This window comes from Crinia signifera, chromosome 5 (assembly GCF_055691185.1).
Source record: "Crinia signifera chromosome 5, ASM5569118v1, whole genome shotgun sequence".
Taxonomy (NCBI): Eukaryota; Metazoa; Chordata; class Amphibia; order Anura; family Myobatrachidae; genus Crinia; species Crinia signifera.
This window is the reverse complement of record NC_139221.1, coordinates 8077855-8093606: the sequence shown is the minus strand read 5'-3', so window position 1 is coordinate 8093606 and position 15752 is coordinate 8077855. Positions and strand designations below refer to the sequence as shown.

General features: G+C 52.8%; 1 protein-coding gene across 1 annotated transcript; it reads right to left on the bottom strand.

The window, feature by feature from the left end:
- Window positions 1-2449: 2449 nt before the first annotated feature.
- LOC146079916 (uncharacterized) lies at window positions 2450-11834 on the bottom strand. The gene is made up of 4 exons (XM_083186634.1): window positions 11661-11834; window positions 6157-6897; window positions 5457-5543; window positions 2450-4509 (listed from the first exon to the last, which is right to left on the bottom strand). The coding sequence occupies exons 2-4, from the start codon at window positions 6860-6862 to the stop codon at window positions 3401-3403; spliced, it is 1902 nt and encodes a 633-aa protein (XP_083042760.1). The 5' UTR covers window positions 6863-6897; window positions 11661-11834; the 3' UTR covers window positions 2450-3400.
- Window positions 11835-15752: the final 3918 nt, after the last annotated feature.

Here is a 15752-nt window from a genome sequence, read left to right as displayed (position 1 = left end):
ACCTCCCCTGGCAGCGAGGCTCCCTCTGTTAAGTATTGGCGCCTGCCCGCACCCCATGCCACTAGCTGACTGCACACCCAGCCTGTACTCCCTCTCCCCGGCGCCGGCTAAGTAACTAAGCTCCCTGCCCGGCCCGCTTGCACCGCAGCTAAAGGAGACATGCGGCTGCCAGGCAGCCTTATTAGGGCCACCGGACGCAGCACCCCTGTGACAGCGCTGCGGCACCCCAGGGAGCCGCGGCGCACAGTTTGGGAACCACTGCACTAACGGAATCTGCTGCGCTATATAAAACATTGTAACGGAATCTGCTGCTATATAAGACGCTGTAACGAAATCTGCTGCGCTATATAAGACGCTGTACGGAATCTGCTGCGCTATATAAGATGCTGTAACGGAATATGCTGCGCTATATAAGACGATGTAATGGAATCTGCTGCGCTATATAAGACGCTGTAACGGAATCTGCTGCGCTATATAAGACGCTGTAACGGAATCTGCTGCGCTATATCAGACACTAACGGAATCTGCTGCGCTATATCAGACACTAACGGAATCTGCTGCGCTATATAAGACATTGTAACGGAATCTGCTGCTATATAAGACGCTGTAACGGAATCTGCTGCGCTATATCAGACACTAACGGAATCTGCTGCGCTATATCAGACACTAACGGAATCTGCTGCGCTATATCAGACACTAACGGAATCTGCTGCGCAATATAAGACGCTGTAGCGGAATCTGCTGCGCTATATAAGACGCTGTAGCGGAATCTGCTGCGCTATATAAGACGCTGTAGCGGAATCTGCTGCATTATATAAGACAATAACGGAATCTGCTGCGCTATATAAGACATTGTAACGGAATCTGCTGCGCTATATAACACCCTGTAACGGAATCTGCTGCACTATATAATACACTGTAACGGAATCTGCTGCGCTATATAAGACACTGTAGCGGAATCTGCTGCGCTATATAAGACGCTGTAACGGAATATACTGCGCTATATAAGACACTAACGGAATCTGCTGCGCTATATAAGACACTGTAAATGAATACACAGACCACCACAAGCTTTCCCTTGAAACCACAGGTTGGTATCTTCAGTTCTCCAGTCTGTTAAAATGCAGATTTAAAAATATACACCCAGTGCCGAGGTACTCCTCCGGATAGAACGCCTGTTGTACTACTCAGTTGAGCATCCCAACCTCCGCCGAATAACCAACCTCCTCTGTCCTGGCTCAGAGAGTAAGTGGGGACATGTGCAAGGTCCAGGATACAGACACTATGCCTGGTGTCATGGCATTCTCAGGGTACATTACCCCTGCCGTCACTGCAGAGCGCCATCGGAACACCGGCATCATTCCGCTTACAGACAACTTTGCAAAGCCGCCACCTCTGTCACTCCCTCCATAATCTGGTCTCCTAATCTAGTAGTAGCGAGCGAGTAGTGTCGGTCTGACTCAACTGCAGCTGCGCACGCTTGTCTCCAGAGAACACACAACACAAACATGCTCATCATTGGCTGCATACGACTTCAGCCCCACTGAGATCATCATACATCAGCCTGCTGCAACATATGGATGTCCTGATTTGTGTTCAATGCTTCAAAGGACCAATCTGCCCCCTACCTGCCGCCCAGTCCAAAGTAAGCAGTCAGAAGGAACCAGTCGCTGGCAAAGAGGCGCTGCAGCATCAACACAACGCAAAGTGTGGGGAAGAAACCCAGTGGTGGCAGCGGCTACCCTCCTACATATAGGGCGCAGCTGCTGCTCACAGCCGGTGCCTGGTGGTGGCATTCCACCAATAACAGCGGGAGACCTGATGTGGTCACTAAAATCACAGAAAAGCTGATGAGACAAAGGCAGAAGAGTCCGTGCATCCAGATACCACCTCGCCCTGCACACACCTTGGCAGTGCCATTAGTGGTCTCGCCCTGCGCACACCTTGGCAGTGCCATTAGCGGTGGTCTTGCACCTCCCCCTGCGCGCACAGTGGCAGTGCCATTAGCGGTGGTCTTGCACCTCCCCCTGCGCGCACAGTGGCAGTGCCATTAGCGGTGGTCTTGCACCTCCCCCTGCGCGCACAGTGGCAGTGCCATTAGCCGTGGTCTTGCACCTCCCCCTGCGCGCACAGTGACAGTGCCATTAGCGGTGGTCTTGCACCTCCCCCTGCGCGCAGTGACAGTGCCATTAGCGGTGGTCTTGCACCTCCCCCTGCGCGCACAGTGGCAGTGCCATTAGCGGTGGTCTTGCACCTCCCCCTGCGCGCACAGTGGCAGTGCCATTAGCGGTGGTCTTGCACCTCCCCCTGCGCGCACAGTGGCAGTGCCATTAGCGGTGGTCTTGCACCTCCCCCTGCGCGCACAGTGGCAGTGCCATTAGCGGTGGTCTTGCACCTCCCCCTGCGCACACAGTGGCTTGGTTATTCGTATGTGTACAACACAGACAGATTGATAAAAATTAATCCTTTATTGCATGAAAAGATTAAAAGGTCCAGTCGTTGGAGGAGTAACAGTCAGGCTCATCTGCCAGTCCGTTACCCCCTAATAATTGAGGTCTTGCAGCAAATTGCTAAAACCAGTCCTTAATTCATGCTTGATCATTCCAGAAGACTACCTGGATTTTAGGATTAACAGGACCCCGGGGGGGAAGGGGCGACCTTTGGGTTCAAAGTTCTCAGACGTTCTAAAGGGACCTGAATTTTATCATAGAAAACTAGAAAGGTCTTTTCTTAAAATAAAAATTTAAATAAAAAAAAAAAAAAAAAAAAAACCTTTGACATTTTGCTACTGAGCCTCTTCTACCTGTTGGATATTTCTGTACAGTTTATAAAAGACAAAACAGTGATGTCTAGTGAAGCTACCATCGTATCATATACATCTGATGCTCTACAACCTGCTTTAAAAAATAAGTGGCAGCCCGGGCCTGCGGCCTCGCAGGGCGGCTAGCCCACCTGGATTTCAACGGTTTTCCTTCCCGCAAAGACATAATTAGGGACGAGGATCAGTTTAAGGCCTACGTGTCCGGGTGACTGATAAAAAAAATACTATATATATTTTGTATATTAGATACAACTTCCCCCATTAAATCTATACAAAAACATCCTTCCTTCCCCCCAGAGACCCGCACAGCCCGAGACTGAGTTTTTCGGGTAATCTATCTACACGTTTCAGGGGGTTGAGATTTCATTACAGCGATATGAGAATCTAGCAGGACAGACGCTATATTCTGTTCAATATAAAAAAAAAAAAAAAAAAGAAAGTAAAGTTCTCCATTATTAACCCTTCCAGTGCCGTAGACCATCCTGAATAGACCGCTCTGCATGTAGGGGGGAGGAGCTGACCTCTCTGTAACCTATTATACCAGTTCATGAAAGGAGGGACTAGCGCAGTGGATGAAGCTCAGCTACTCGTGGAGGGCTCTGGAGCAGACCTGATTGAGCGGCTTGGTTCTGGACTGGGCTTGTTGATGCGAGGACGCCCCCTGCGTCTTGTTGTCACAGAAGAGGGAGTTTTCGTGTCGACCTCCGCAGATGGTTCGGCTTTGGCATTTGGTGTTACGGCCGCTGGCGGGACAGCGTTAGTAATTATGAGAGTGCCGTTAGCCGGGGGAGCTGCTTGGGTCTGACGGGAAGCGGCCCTCTCCTGTCTAAGCTGGCGCAGCTCGTCGCGAATGTCCGTGAGTACCCCCAGCAGCTGCTGCTGCAGTTCCCTATCTTGGGATCGCTGCTGCTGCTGTTGGACCCTTTCCTCCTCCCAAATCCCGAGCTCCCGGTGGTATAAGCTGTCCCACTGCTCCTCCAGCTCCAGCAGACGGTGCATATTTGCCCGCCAGGGCCCCCTGCGCTCCTCCGGCTCACAGGAGCAGTCTCCGTTGGCTGCGAGATCGCCGCCGGAAGAGGGTTCCCCGTCTTGGGATGAGGATGACGGCATGGAGTCTTCCTGAGCAGTCTCGCTCGGCTGGGGAGACCTGGACTGCCTCTCCCACTCATCCTGGTTTTCCTGCCAGTTGGCTTGGCCTTGATCCCGTGAAGGAGAAGCTTTGCTCACTTCCCGGCTGTCTCCATCCTCATCCTCCAACTTGAGCTGCACCGTTTCCCCATCGCCGCTCACCACGGAGGCTCCGGGGTTGTCTCCACCGTTCACGCTCCAGTCTGTGGGCCCAGTGGCATTAGCGAGTGAGCCCTCAGGCGAGGAGACGATGGAGTTCTGAGACTCACAAGGCGTTGGAACCACGGGAGGCCGGGCAGGCACGACCTCCTGCTTCACTGCAAGTAACTCGGCTGAGATGGGAACGATGGTCGTCTGCGTCGGCAGCAGCGTCTGGGTGGTCACCAGCGTGCACACGTCTTTCACAGCCGGCCAAGTCTCGGTGAACGGTTTGATTGTGACGGTTTGGGTTACGTCCATTTCTTGCTCGTCATTTTCTCCATCTTCCATTATGTGGACGAAGGAAAGTTGGGCAGGAGAATTACTGACCAAGGAGAGGTCAGTGGTTGGTCTGGGACTTGCTGTGAATGTAACGGAAAGTGTCAGATAGGCAACAATACACATCCAAGTACAATCCCCAACCCAGACACCTGCTCCGTTACATTACCTATGGCAAACATCACATAAAACTGTATCAGATATACTTTCTAGAACGTGCACTTTTCAAAACCCACGCAGTTCCTCTTTCTTGCCTGGGAAAGAGGAATAGAGTTTGGTCTATAGCACAAGCAGGTATGTATCTTAGCGCTGAGATACATACCACACTGTGCTAGAAGCAACGCGGCAGAAAGTTACACCAGAGGAAAGAAAGATTAACTGGCCAGGTTTTGAAAGGCGCAGGATGCTAGAGTGAATACTATTGGGGGTGGGGTTTATCAAATGGGTCGTCACTTTTACCTTTTACGCCCACAACCCGACGGGCTAATAGCGTGATCCTGACTGTCATATTGCTTTTTGTCGGATGATAAAACATATCTAGGATAACTTCCAAGACCCATGTGTCATTGCAGATCCGCGGGCTGCTTATTGGGGATGACACTTTGCGTGCCTAGGGCAGCTGAAGACTAATCCGCGATAAGTGCCAGGTTATCAGTGCAATTTGGATAGCCCCGGGCAAATCCCTGCGCTCTCTCTGTGTGCTGCGCTTCTGCCAGAAGCCACACACTGGAAAAAAAAACCTGCACTAACACTAAAGTTAAACAACACCTACAAAACCCGGTGCCATACCTCCTAATGGGCAGCCCACTGGTTAGCACCCACCTGGCTGATATATCAGGATCAGTACGCTTATCGTTTAACATCTGAACGTTTTCCCATCACCAGATGATAGAATGTGACAGTGAAAGGTTTGGAGATACCTGCTTTTATATATACTGAGGTGGGCTCTAAGTGTCTCTGATTCTCGAGAACCTGGCAATTTCCACCACTCATATCTAACCATGAGACTTTTGCAAAGTCTTGTACCCACCTGTGGATCCCAGCCGGTCACTGCCAATCTCAGGGATGGTACCCGGGGGTCCTCTACAAGTGAAGAAGATGGACTGTCGGGGGACACCTGGAAGAGGGAAAGCAGACACTCAGTAATGGAAGCAGGACAAGCTATTCCGGAAAATACAGATTAGTGGACAGAACGGATGCATGGTCCTACGAGATCAGGGGAGACGTACAGACCACAGGCCTAGCTCCAAGGGTTCCTGGGCTCACAGCCACAAGCTCGTCATATACAAGTACCCATAGTGCGTAGACAATATAACTACTCGTGTCACAGCCTTAGATAATAGTTCCACCCTGTGCTCCTGCTCTGTTTGCTCACAACCAGAAACGAGGAACAGTCATCAGGAACGCACATTTTTACCAGTCCCCGGCCACGTTCTCCCATGGGCAGGTTTATGGCAAGAAGTGTTTAATAATCAGGATAAAATAAATATCTTGTGACAGATAAGTTGCTCCTGTACCTATTACCCGCAGCAGATCAGGAGCCAGAGCATGGGACCACCCTATGGGGTGGGGGCACAGTACACCTGGGAGCTATACTTTGCCACAGGACTCATTCTGTACAGGCTGCCGACATAGGATGGAGGGCAGACCTTAGGGACACAGAGTCAGGATGGGGCCACATGAGGAATAAGTATGTGTAGGGATCTAATGTCAGCCCCCGCCATACTTACCAGGTTCCATGTACATGCCCTCCTGCTCTCCGTCCAAGGTGCAGTGGTGTCCAATAGTAGAGGCTACCAAGTCCTCCAGGGGGGTGAGTTTGGTGTCAATAATTGGGGTGGCCCCAGGAACAGGTGCCACCTTGCTCGCTGTTCTCCGATGGGTGATCTTTCTCTTGACTTCCAGTCGCAGATCCCGCCACTTGTGCTTTAAGTCATCGATGGTGCGGGGAGTGTAACCCAGGTCATTAACATGTTTCTGAATCTGGTTCCACAGCTGGCTCCTCCGTTGGTTCCTACGGGTGGACTCTGTGCGCAGGGCCTCCGACCCATACAGGGCGCTGAAATGTTTGACTACATCTTTCACCAGGGTCTCTGTTTCTTCGTTGGAGAAGTTGGCCTTCCTCTTCCTGCCTGTGAAGGGGCTCGGCCCAAGCGGTTGCATCCCTAAAGGATCTTTGACCTGGACAGCAACTATGGTGGAGTTCTGCGACGTGGACTCTGTACTCATGGGAATAGAAGTCTCCATCTCCGTGGGCTCCTGCTTGGGTTCTAGTTTTGGCTCTAGCTTTGGAGAATTTGAGGTGTTCTGGGAGCTGGAAGGTGACGCGTCACAGGAGGAGGAAGTGTCGGACTCCGCCATGGCGGAGGACTCTTGAGTCAGGCGAACCGCGGCTCTGGTGCCTATTCTTCGAACAGGAACTGTTCCGTCCGACATATGTGCGGCTGGGTTCAAATGCTCAACATTACAATCTGATTGTGAAAGGAAACAGAGAAAGTAAATACAATAAATGACCCATTGTAATGTAAGCGACAAGCCTGGGGGCGGGCGGGCAGGCAGGCATTAGTGAGGAGGAGGAGGGGGGAGTCAATGAGGTAAGAGCGTGTAGGCAGAGGGCATAAAGTAGGATAGGGAGCAGGCAGGGTTGTTAGCAAATATAGAGGCAGGAGAAAATGGGCCGGCAGCATGGGGGCGCGAGCGAAGGGGAAACGGGCAGGGGGCGCGAGCGAGAAACTGGGCAGGGGGCGCGAGCGAGAAACTGGGCAGGGGGCGCGAGCGAGAAACTGGGCAGGGGGCGCGAGCGAGAAACTGGGCAGGGGGCGCGAGCGAGAAACTGGGCAGGCAGGCAGGGGGCGTGAGAGAAACTGGGCAGGCAGGCAGGGGGCGTGAGTGAGAAACAGGCCAGGCAGGCAGGGGACGTGAGTGAGAAACAGGCCAGGCCAGGCAGGGGGCATGAGTGAGAAACAGGCCAGGCCGGGGGCGTGAGTGAGAAACAGGCCAGGCAGGCACGCAGGGGCAGGCAGGGGGCGTGCGTGAGGAAGAGGGCAGGCAGGGGGCGTGAGTGAGAAACAGGGCAGGCAGGCGGCGTGAGTGAGAAACAGGGCAGGCAGGCGGCGTGAGTGAGAAACAGGGCAGGCAGGCGGCGTGAGTGAGAAACAGGGCAGGCAGGCGGCGTGAGTGAGAAACAGGGCAGGCAGGCAGGCGGCGTGAGTGAGAAACAGGGCAGGCAGGCGGCGTGAGTGAGAAACAGGGCAGGCAGGGGGCTTGCGTGAGGAAGAGGGCAGGCAGGCAGGGGGCGTGCGTGAGGAAGAGGGCAGGCAGGCAGGGGGCGTGCGTGAGGAAGAGGGCAGGCAGGCAGGGGGCGTGCGTGAGGAAGAGGGCAGGCAGGGGAGGTGCGTGAGGAAGAGGGCAGGCAGGGGGCGTGCGTGAGGAAGAGGGCAGGCAGGCAGGGGGCGTGCGCGAGGAAGAGGGCAGGCAGGCAGGGGGCGTGCGTGAGGAAGAGGGCAGGCAGGCAGGGGGCGTGCGCGAGGAAGAGGGCAGGCAGGCAGGGGGCGTGCGCGAGGAAGAGGGCAGGCAGGCAGGGGGCGTGCGCGAGGAAGAGGGCAGGCAGGCAGGGGGCGTGCGCGAGGAAGAGGGCAGGCAGGCAGGGGGCGTGCGTGAGGAAGAGGGCAGGCAGGCAGGGGGCGTGCGTGAGGAAGAGGGCAGGCAGGCAGGGGGCGTGCGTGAGGAAGAGGGCAGGCAGGGGGCGTGCGTGAGGAAGAGGGCAGGCAGGGGGCGTGCGTGAGGAAGAGGGCAGGCAGGGGGCGTGCGTGCGTGAGGAAGAGGGCAGGCAGGGGGCATGCGTGAGGAAGAGGGCAGGCAGGGGGCATGCGTGAGGAAGAGGGCAGGCAGGCAGGGGGCGTGCGTGAGGAAGAGGGCAGGCAGGCAGGGGGCGTGCGTGAGGAAGAGGGCAGGCAGGGGGCGTGCGTGAGGAAGAGGGCAGGCAGGCAGGCGGCGTGCGTGAGGAAGAGGGCAGGCAGGCAGTGTGAGAAGGAGGGTAGACAGGCAGGGGGTGTGCGTAAGAAGGAGGGTAGACAGGCAGGGGGCGTGCGTGAGGAGGAGGGTAGACAGGCAGGGGGCGTGCGTGAGGAGGAGGGTGTCAGGCAGGTTGGCAGTGTGAGAAAGATATTTCTATTCTTATTATTTATAAATTAGTGTGAGAAGGAGGTGGACTCAAGGCAGGCAGATGATGATGTATCCTCTCCTGCCAATGAGGTCTCTCTGGTCTGAGGAAGGAAGAGGGGAAACACTCCCTGTTTGGCGGGCTCGGAGATTACATGCAGACAGAGCACATGTCATGCTGCTACTTAACCCTTTATTGTGCAAACAAATCGCGAGCGAGAAACTGGGCAGGGGGCGCGAGCGAGAAACTGGGCAGGGGGCGCGAGCGAGAAACTGGGCAGGGGGCGCGAGCGAGAAACTGGGCAGGGGGCGCGAGCGAGAAACTGGGCAGGGGGCGCGAGCGAGAAACTGGGCAGGGGGCGCGAGCGAGAAACTGGGAAGGGGGCGCGAGCGAGAAACTGGGAAGGGGGCGCGAGCGAGAAACTGGGAAGGGGGCGCGAGCGAGAAACTGGGAAGGGGGCGCGAGCGAGAAACTGGGCAGGCAGGCAGGGGGCGCGAGCGAGAAACTGGGCAGGCAGGCAGGGGGCGTGAAAGAAACTGGGCAGGCAGGGGGCGTGAAAGAGGAAGAGGGCAGGCAGGGGGCGTGAAAGAGGAAGAGGGCAGGCAGGGGGCGTGAAAGAGGAAGAGGGCAGGCAGGGGGCGTGAAAGAGGAAGAGGGCAGGCAGGGGGCGTGAAAGAGGAAGAGGGCAGGCAGGGGGCGTGAAAGAGGAAGAGGGCAGGCAGGGGGCGTGAAAGAGGAAGAGGGCAGGCAGGGGGCGTGAAAGGAAGAGGGCAGGCAGGGGGCGTGAAAGAGGAATAGGGCAGGCAGGGGGCGTGCGTGAGGAGGAGGGCAGGCAGGGGACGTGCGTGAGGAGGAGGGCAGGCAGGGGGCGTGCGTGAGGAGGAGGGCAGGCAGGGGGCGTGCGTGAGGAAGAGGGCAGGCAGGGGGCGTGCGTGAGGAAGAGGGCAGGCAGGGGGCGTGCGTGAGGAAGAGGGCAGGCAGGGGGCGTGCGTGAGGAAGAGGGCAGGCAGGGGGCGTGCGTGAGGAAGAGGGCAGGCAGGCAGGGGGCGTGCTTGAGGAAGAGGGCAGGCAGGCAGGGGGCGTGCGTGAGGAAGAGGGCAGGCAGGCAGGTTGGCAGTGTGAGAAGAAGGGTAGACAGGCAGGGGGTGTGCGTAAGAATGAGGGTAGACAGGCAGGGGGCGTGCGTGAGGAGGAGGGTGTCAGGCAGTGTGAGAAAGATTTCTATTCTTATTATTTATAAATTAGTGTGAGAAGGAGGTGGACTCAAGGCAGGCTGATGATGATGTATCCTCTCCTGCCAATGAGGTCTCTCTGGTCTGAGGAAGGAAGAGGGAAAACACTCCCTGTTTGGCGGGCTCGGAGATTACATACAGAGCACATGTCATGCTGCTCCTTAACCCTTTATTGTGCAAACAAATCTATCTGTATACAATGTAGCACAGCTCCTTCCAGTTCTTTTCCGATTGGAAAAACAACTCCTGTGCCCTTTTCATCCGTTGATATAAGTATTCATTCATTAATCCTAGCGCTGGTGAAGGGTTTATTCACTTTGTTTACTAATTTCACTTGTGTTTGGGGACCAAACAGGACAGTCCTTAAGCCCTGTACACATGCATCGATTTTTCCCGACTTTCGATTCGATTTTGCTTATAGAAGAAAAATCAAATCCTAAACGAAATCGAATGGTTTTTGTGTCACTTTCGATCTGCATTCGATTCGATGCGCGCTCCCGTTTTCACAAAATCAAACAGAAAAATCTACTGCGCAGCCGAGGAAATATCGAATTCGATCTAGTAAATTGAAATGTGTACAATGTACCATGAATGTAAATCGAATTCGATATCTAATGCAAAAGTACAGATCTAATGCCAAATCGAATGGGAAGATCTCATGCCAGATCTAATAGAAAATCAAATCTAACATCGAATCTAAAGCAAATCGATGTGTGTGTACGGGCCTTTAGAATAATCCCTGTCCGGCTGCTGGGTGCGCATTGGTGTAAGATTTCTCTCTCTACACACGTAATGTAGCACATCTAGCAGACCTGGGAAATGCTGCTATTATCCAGGTACCCACAGACCCCATATGGAACCATATGATACACATGATAAGGTGCACCCCATGAGGAGCAGGCAGAATGGCAGAGATAACTAGGTATATAAAATATATACTGATGGGAAAGGTTATCAGTCAGCAAGCCAGGATATGGCAGCAACCTATGAGCAACAGACCCGAGGTCACCGCCGTGCGTATTTACCCCTGACGTGACGTCACACCTCACAGCCAGGTGACTTCCTATCTCCAGCTACGGTTACATCCAACCAGGCTGCGGTGTTGTCAGGGTACCAGAGAGATGGATCACATTCACCAGCGCGGCACCGTGACAAAACCGCAGCCAGGATGGATAATAAGTCACAAGGCCGGCGCCTGCGGGGTCTTCTGGAAGGAAATGACACCATGACTGTCAGAGACCTTGGTATTTGTTTAGTGAACGACACCCAGCTGTATTCCTATGGTGTACCCGGGTAACAGCCATTAGTGACCCCCATCCACCCTCACAACTGACCAGGGTGAGCGGAGGAGCAAGACCCCTCTATTCTGCTATCACCCACCCGTGAACATAGCGGGGAGAAGCCATGCGAGCGGTTACAGGTTCCTCCAGATAGGATACAGGGTGCTCAGGATTTGACTGGAGAACGAAGAGTTGGGTATAGGCCTAAAGGGTCAAATTTGGGGGCCCCAGTTGGGCAGCAAAACCCTCACACTCGAATTTGGGGCTCCCACTTGGGGTGCAGGCCCCCTCACACGAATTTTGGGGACCAAGGCTCGGATTTGGGGCACCCCTAGAGGGGCATGCCCCCCTCAGGCTCGAATTTGGGGGACCCAGTTGGGGTGCAAGCCTCCTCACGCTCGATTTAAGGGCCACCAGTGGGGGGGTGCAGGCCCCCTTTAGGCCGGGACTAAGGCCACGGGATGACTTGCAGGGGTAGAGGCCGGGGATTGGTGCGCCCCCCGTTGAGGTGCAGGGCAATAGGGCTGGTAACGGAGACCCGCCACCCATTGTTCACTCACCGTATGCTTCCGATGTGTCTGCAACCGGCGACCCTCTCTCGGAGTCCCGCGGGACAGGGCGAGGAGATCTCCCGTTCAGTGACGCCAGCGGGTCACAGAGGCACCAGCAGCATGCGCCCGGCCACCCGCTCTCTGCTAATGGCTCCCGGCCCAGAGGAAGAAACTGGCGGCATCACTTCCGACCCCGCCCACAGCGCCACCTAGCAGCTCCTGGAGGCAGTGCGTGCTCCCGTCTGTCGCTCTTGGCCACAGTGCCACCTGGCGGCCCCTGGATGCATTAACGCCTAACGATACCTGGCTGACAGCCTACTATCCTTCCGCCCACAGCGACACCTGGAGGCCCCTGGACTGGAGACATTACCTTCTAAAATATGGCATGTGGGGTAAGGTGACAGTTTAAAAGTTGCAAGTGCAAGGTTTCTCAGGGGAATACAGGGCAGCACTGGAAAAGGGAAACCCACTTATGTATAATATATATAGAAAATATATAGTGTGGCATTTTCCCACAAAGGGGGAGATGCATACTTGCCTACCTTCGCAGAATTTATGGGGGACACCAGGTGTGCAAGGCCCCCCAATTGATTTGCTGAAGACGTTGCCTGAACCTAGGGATGGCTATTGTCCATCGATGACTTTCAAATCTGTTTTTATCCGCTGGCAAATTCTTCTGCCAGCGATGGGGTAGGACTAGCCGATTAACATCCACGGTGGTCACTTACCTTGTGCCAGCATCTGCGGCATCTCCAGCTGCATCTTCCAGGTCAAGTCGATCATGTGACGAGCATTTCCGGTACAGACATCTGACAAGTGACATTCCACAGTGAGTATACTGTAGTCCCCAAACTCTACTCATAACCCTAATCTTAACCCTGACCACCAGCCTCCCAGGGGAACCTGAATCGAAATGTAACCCTAATATAGGTTTACAAAAGTAATAAGGTTATTTATATATATATATATATATATATATATATATATATATATACTGTTGCACAAGGTCCGGCACTCCCCACTTGTAATACTTGTACACTTGGCCCAGGTGCCCATCCAGAGGGACGTAGCCCACCATATATCCAATCCAAATAAAGATGTCACTCCGGGTCTTGTTAAAGTGCAAAAAAAACGGTTTACTGTTGCAACAGTAAACCATTTTTTTTGCACTTTAACAAGACCCGGAGTGACATCTTTATTTGGACTGGATATATATATATATATATATATATATATATATATATATATATATATATATATATATATATATATATAATGTTGCATGCTATGGTTTCTTTGTATACATTAATGAGGCAATTACAGTATAACACTGTGCTTTATAAAAATGTCACATTGGTGGCAGTGGAAAGTTTCAGAGCCTACCACACAGCTGATCACGTGAAAGGCAGTTGTAGGTAGGAGTGCAGGAGATGGGATAGGAGATGCCATAGCTGTCTATCATGGAGAGTGCTGAGCGCTGCTGTGTCTTTGCCACTAAAGCTGCAGACAGGCTAGACAGGCTGAGCACTGCTGTACCTTTAAAAATACTGTCGCTGACTAGGGATGGCCATCGACCATCGATGATTAGAAATCATCAATGGTTTATGGCCGATTTCGAATAGTTTTGACATCGATGGGAGAGAACCAGATGGTTTCCCACCATCGATGTAAAGCTTAAACAAATAGTTTCATTTTTGTTTTTTTCCCTACAGTGTTACAGCATAGCTCCGCCCCCGACAACCGCGAAGCCCCGTCCCCGAATTTTGATTGGCCCACAGGCCACTCAATCAGAGAAAATGGATCACCATCGATATGCAAAAAGATTGATGGTTATCCATAGAATGGTTATACACTATCGATGGGCTGTTGCACTTTTGCCATCGATGGCAACCATCGATGGCAAAGGCAACGATGGCCATCCCTATCGCTGACTGGAGAGCTGCTCCGTCTGCTGAAGTGCTGCTGCTGGAAGCAGTGGGAGGAGGCAGCAGGCCGCTGACATCGCTGTTTGGCTACCTGACGCTGAAGCCGCCTCCTAAGCTCCGCCTAATGATATAGGTGCCGGCGCTGGCTGATCACTGGGGAAGCCGCGCAGGGGAAGCCGCTGGTGCAGTGACTGAAAGCCGCAGGAAAGAAAGAGAGCTGCTGGAGCTGATCATAAGGGAAATTGCTAGTGCCGCTGATGGAAGCCCGGCAGCCATCCCTTCCAGTGGTGGGATCCGGCTGCAACCGAGTGGCCGGGCCGTGGCCGTCCCATGTGAATGGACACAATAGTGTGTGCGCTGACCCCCCCCCGCGACCCCGCTGCTGCTCGGGCAGTGCGATGTGTAGCCATATCAGAATGGTGATAGCCCAGGGGTGCGAAGCCGGGCTGCCCGATGTTGATGGAAACCTATGGGGGATGCGTCCGGTGGCCCTGCAGGGGGGGATCATAGCAGGGATCGGAGATAAATTGGCCCCTAAGAGACACTCAGTTACTTATACTTATGTTTTAAGGGATTTTACTTAATATGATTTACTAATACAACTGGCCAGTTAATATAAAAGTGTAAAACGTTTAATATCTATGTTTTGTGTTGCATGCACTATATATTGTGTAGGATATAATATTGTGAATAGTAATGTGTAATGTTTTGGACTATTGTCATGATTTCTGTTTATGTGTACAGGTAGATTAAACATGATACTTACCGTGTTATAGGTGGGCTGTGTGATTCCGTAGGTTGGGCCGCTCCTCCTATATAGGATACAATAAAGAGAGATAAGTAGGGTTAGAACATATAGGGGATAATTCTCCAATCTACCATTTGTACTTAGTACAGGTATTAGATATTGTTGTTTCCCAAGTGCACTGATTGGATAACATCAACTCAACTTGGGTGGAGGCACTTTTAGTGTAACCATTACATAAACAAAGAGGTGACATGAATCTAGGTACCCGCCTTCTGAAAATGTCGACATGCTGAGGATGCCAATACGTTGAACCATGTCATTCTAATATCAAAATTACAAATGTCAACACGTTAGTAACACCCAGGGGTGTCATTACGAGTAGTTGGTTTTACCTTTTGTTCTTTGCAATGCCCCGTCACTGTACTAGAGTCTGTTATTAGATCTCATATATTGTCCTTAGATTTCTATATGACGTTCTGATTTCTATTGAAACACCCGTGGTAAGCAGTTCTGCCAAGTCTTATCTCAGCCCCAAGATAACATCTCCGTTGCCAAATAGCAGGTCTGCCAAGTCTTATCTCAGCCCCAAGATAACATCTCCGTTACCAAATAGCAGGCCTGCCAAGTCTTATCTCAGCCCCAAGATAACATCTCCGTTACCAAATAGCAGGCCTGCCAAGTCTTATCTCAGCCCCAAGATAACATCTCCATTGCCAAACACAAAACTGTCTATGTCAACAGACTTCTGTTTCCTTCGTGGGTCATCTGACTCTGGTCTGCACAGTGGAAGCCGCATGGCATTTCATGGGCTTCACCGAACTGGTACAGACGGTTTCGTAAGAATACCGGAGAGCTCTGAGGCCTAATTCAGACCTGATCGCACAGCTGTAAATTTGCAGGGCGGGGGATTATCGACAGACTGTGCAGATGTATGGCTCGTAGTAAGTATGCATGAGGCCGTCCTGCAAGACAAAATATCCTGCTACATTTTTACTGGCTCTACGCAAGATGATTGACAGGAAGCCGGGGTTTGTGGGTGGTAACCGGCCGGTTTCTGGGCATGTCAGGGAAACGCAGGTGTCTGGGATATCTATATAACACAATCCATGAGGATAATGCATACTATATATATAATCCACCAGATCCGTGGTCAGGGCAGGCAGCCAACCGCTTTGTCGGAATTCAGAACACAAGAGGAATACAGGTGTATCTTGGAGCAGGGGAGAACACCGAGGAATACAGGTGTATCTTGGAGCAGGGGAGAACACCCGAGGAATACAGGTGTATCTTGGAGCAGGGGAGAACACAAGAGGAATACAGGTGTATCTTGGAGCAGGGGAGAACACTAGAGGAATACAGGTGTATCTTGGAGCAGGGGAGAACACAAGAGGAATACAGGTGTATCTTGGAGCAGGGGAGAACACCGAG

Coding starts and splice junctions, on each gene's coding strand:
- LOC146079916 (XM_083186634.1), bottom strand. CDS start 6,862: ATGTCGGACGGAACAGTTCCTGTTCGAAGAATAGGCACCAGAGCCGCG. Junction 5,544..6,156: donor GGGCATGTACATGGAACCTG/GTAAGTATGGCG, acceptor TCCCTCTTCCAG/GTGTCCCCCGACAGTCCATC. Junction 4,510..5,456: donor TGACCGGCTGGGATCCACAG/GTGGGTACAAGA, acceptor TTACATTCACAG/CAAGTCCCAGACCAACCACT.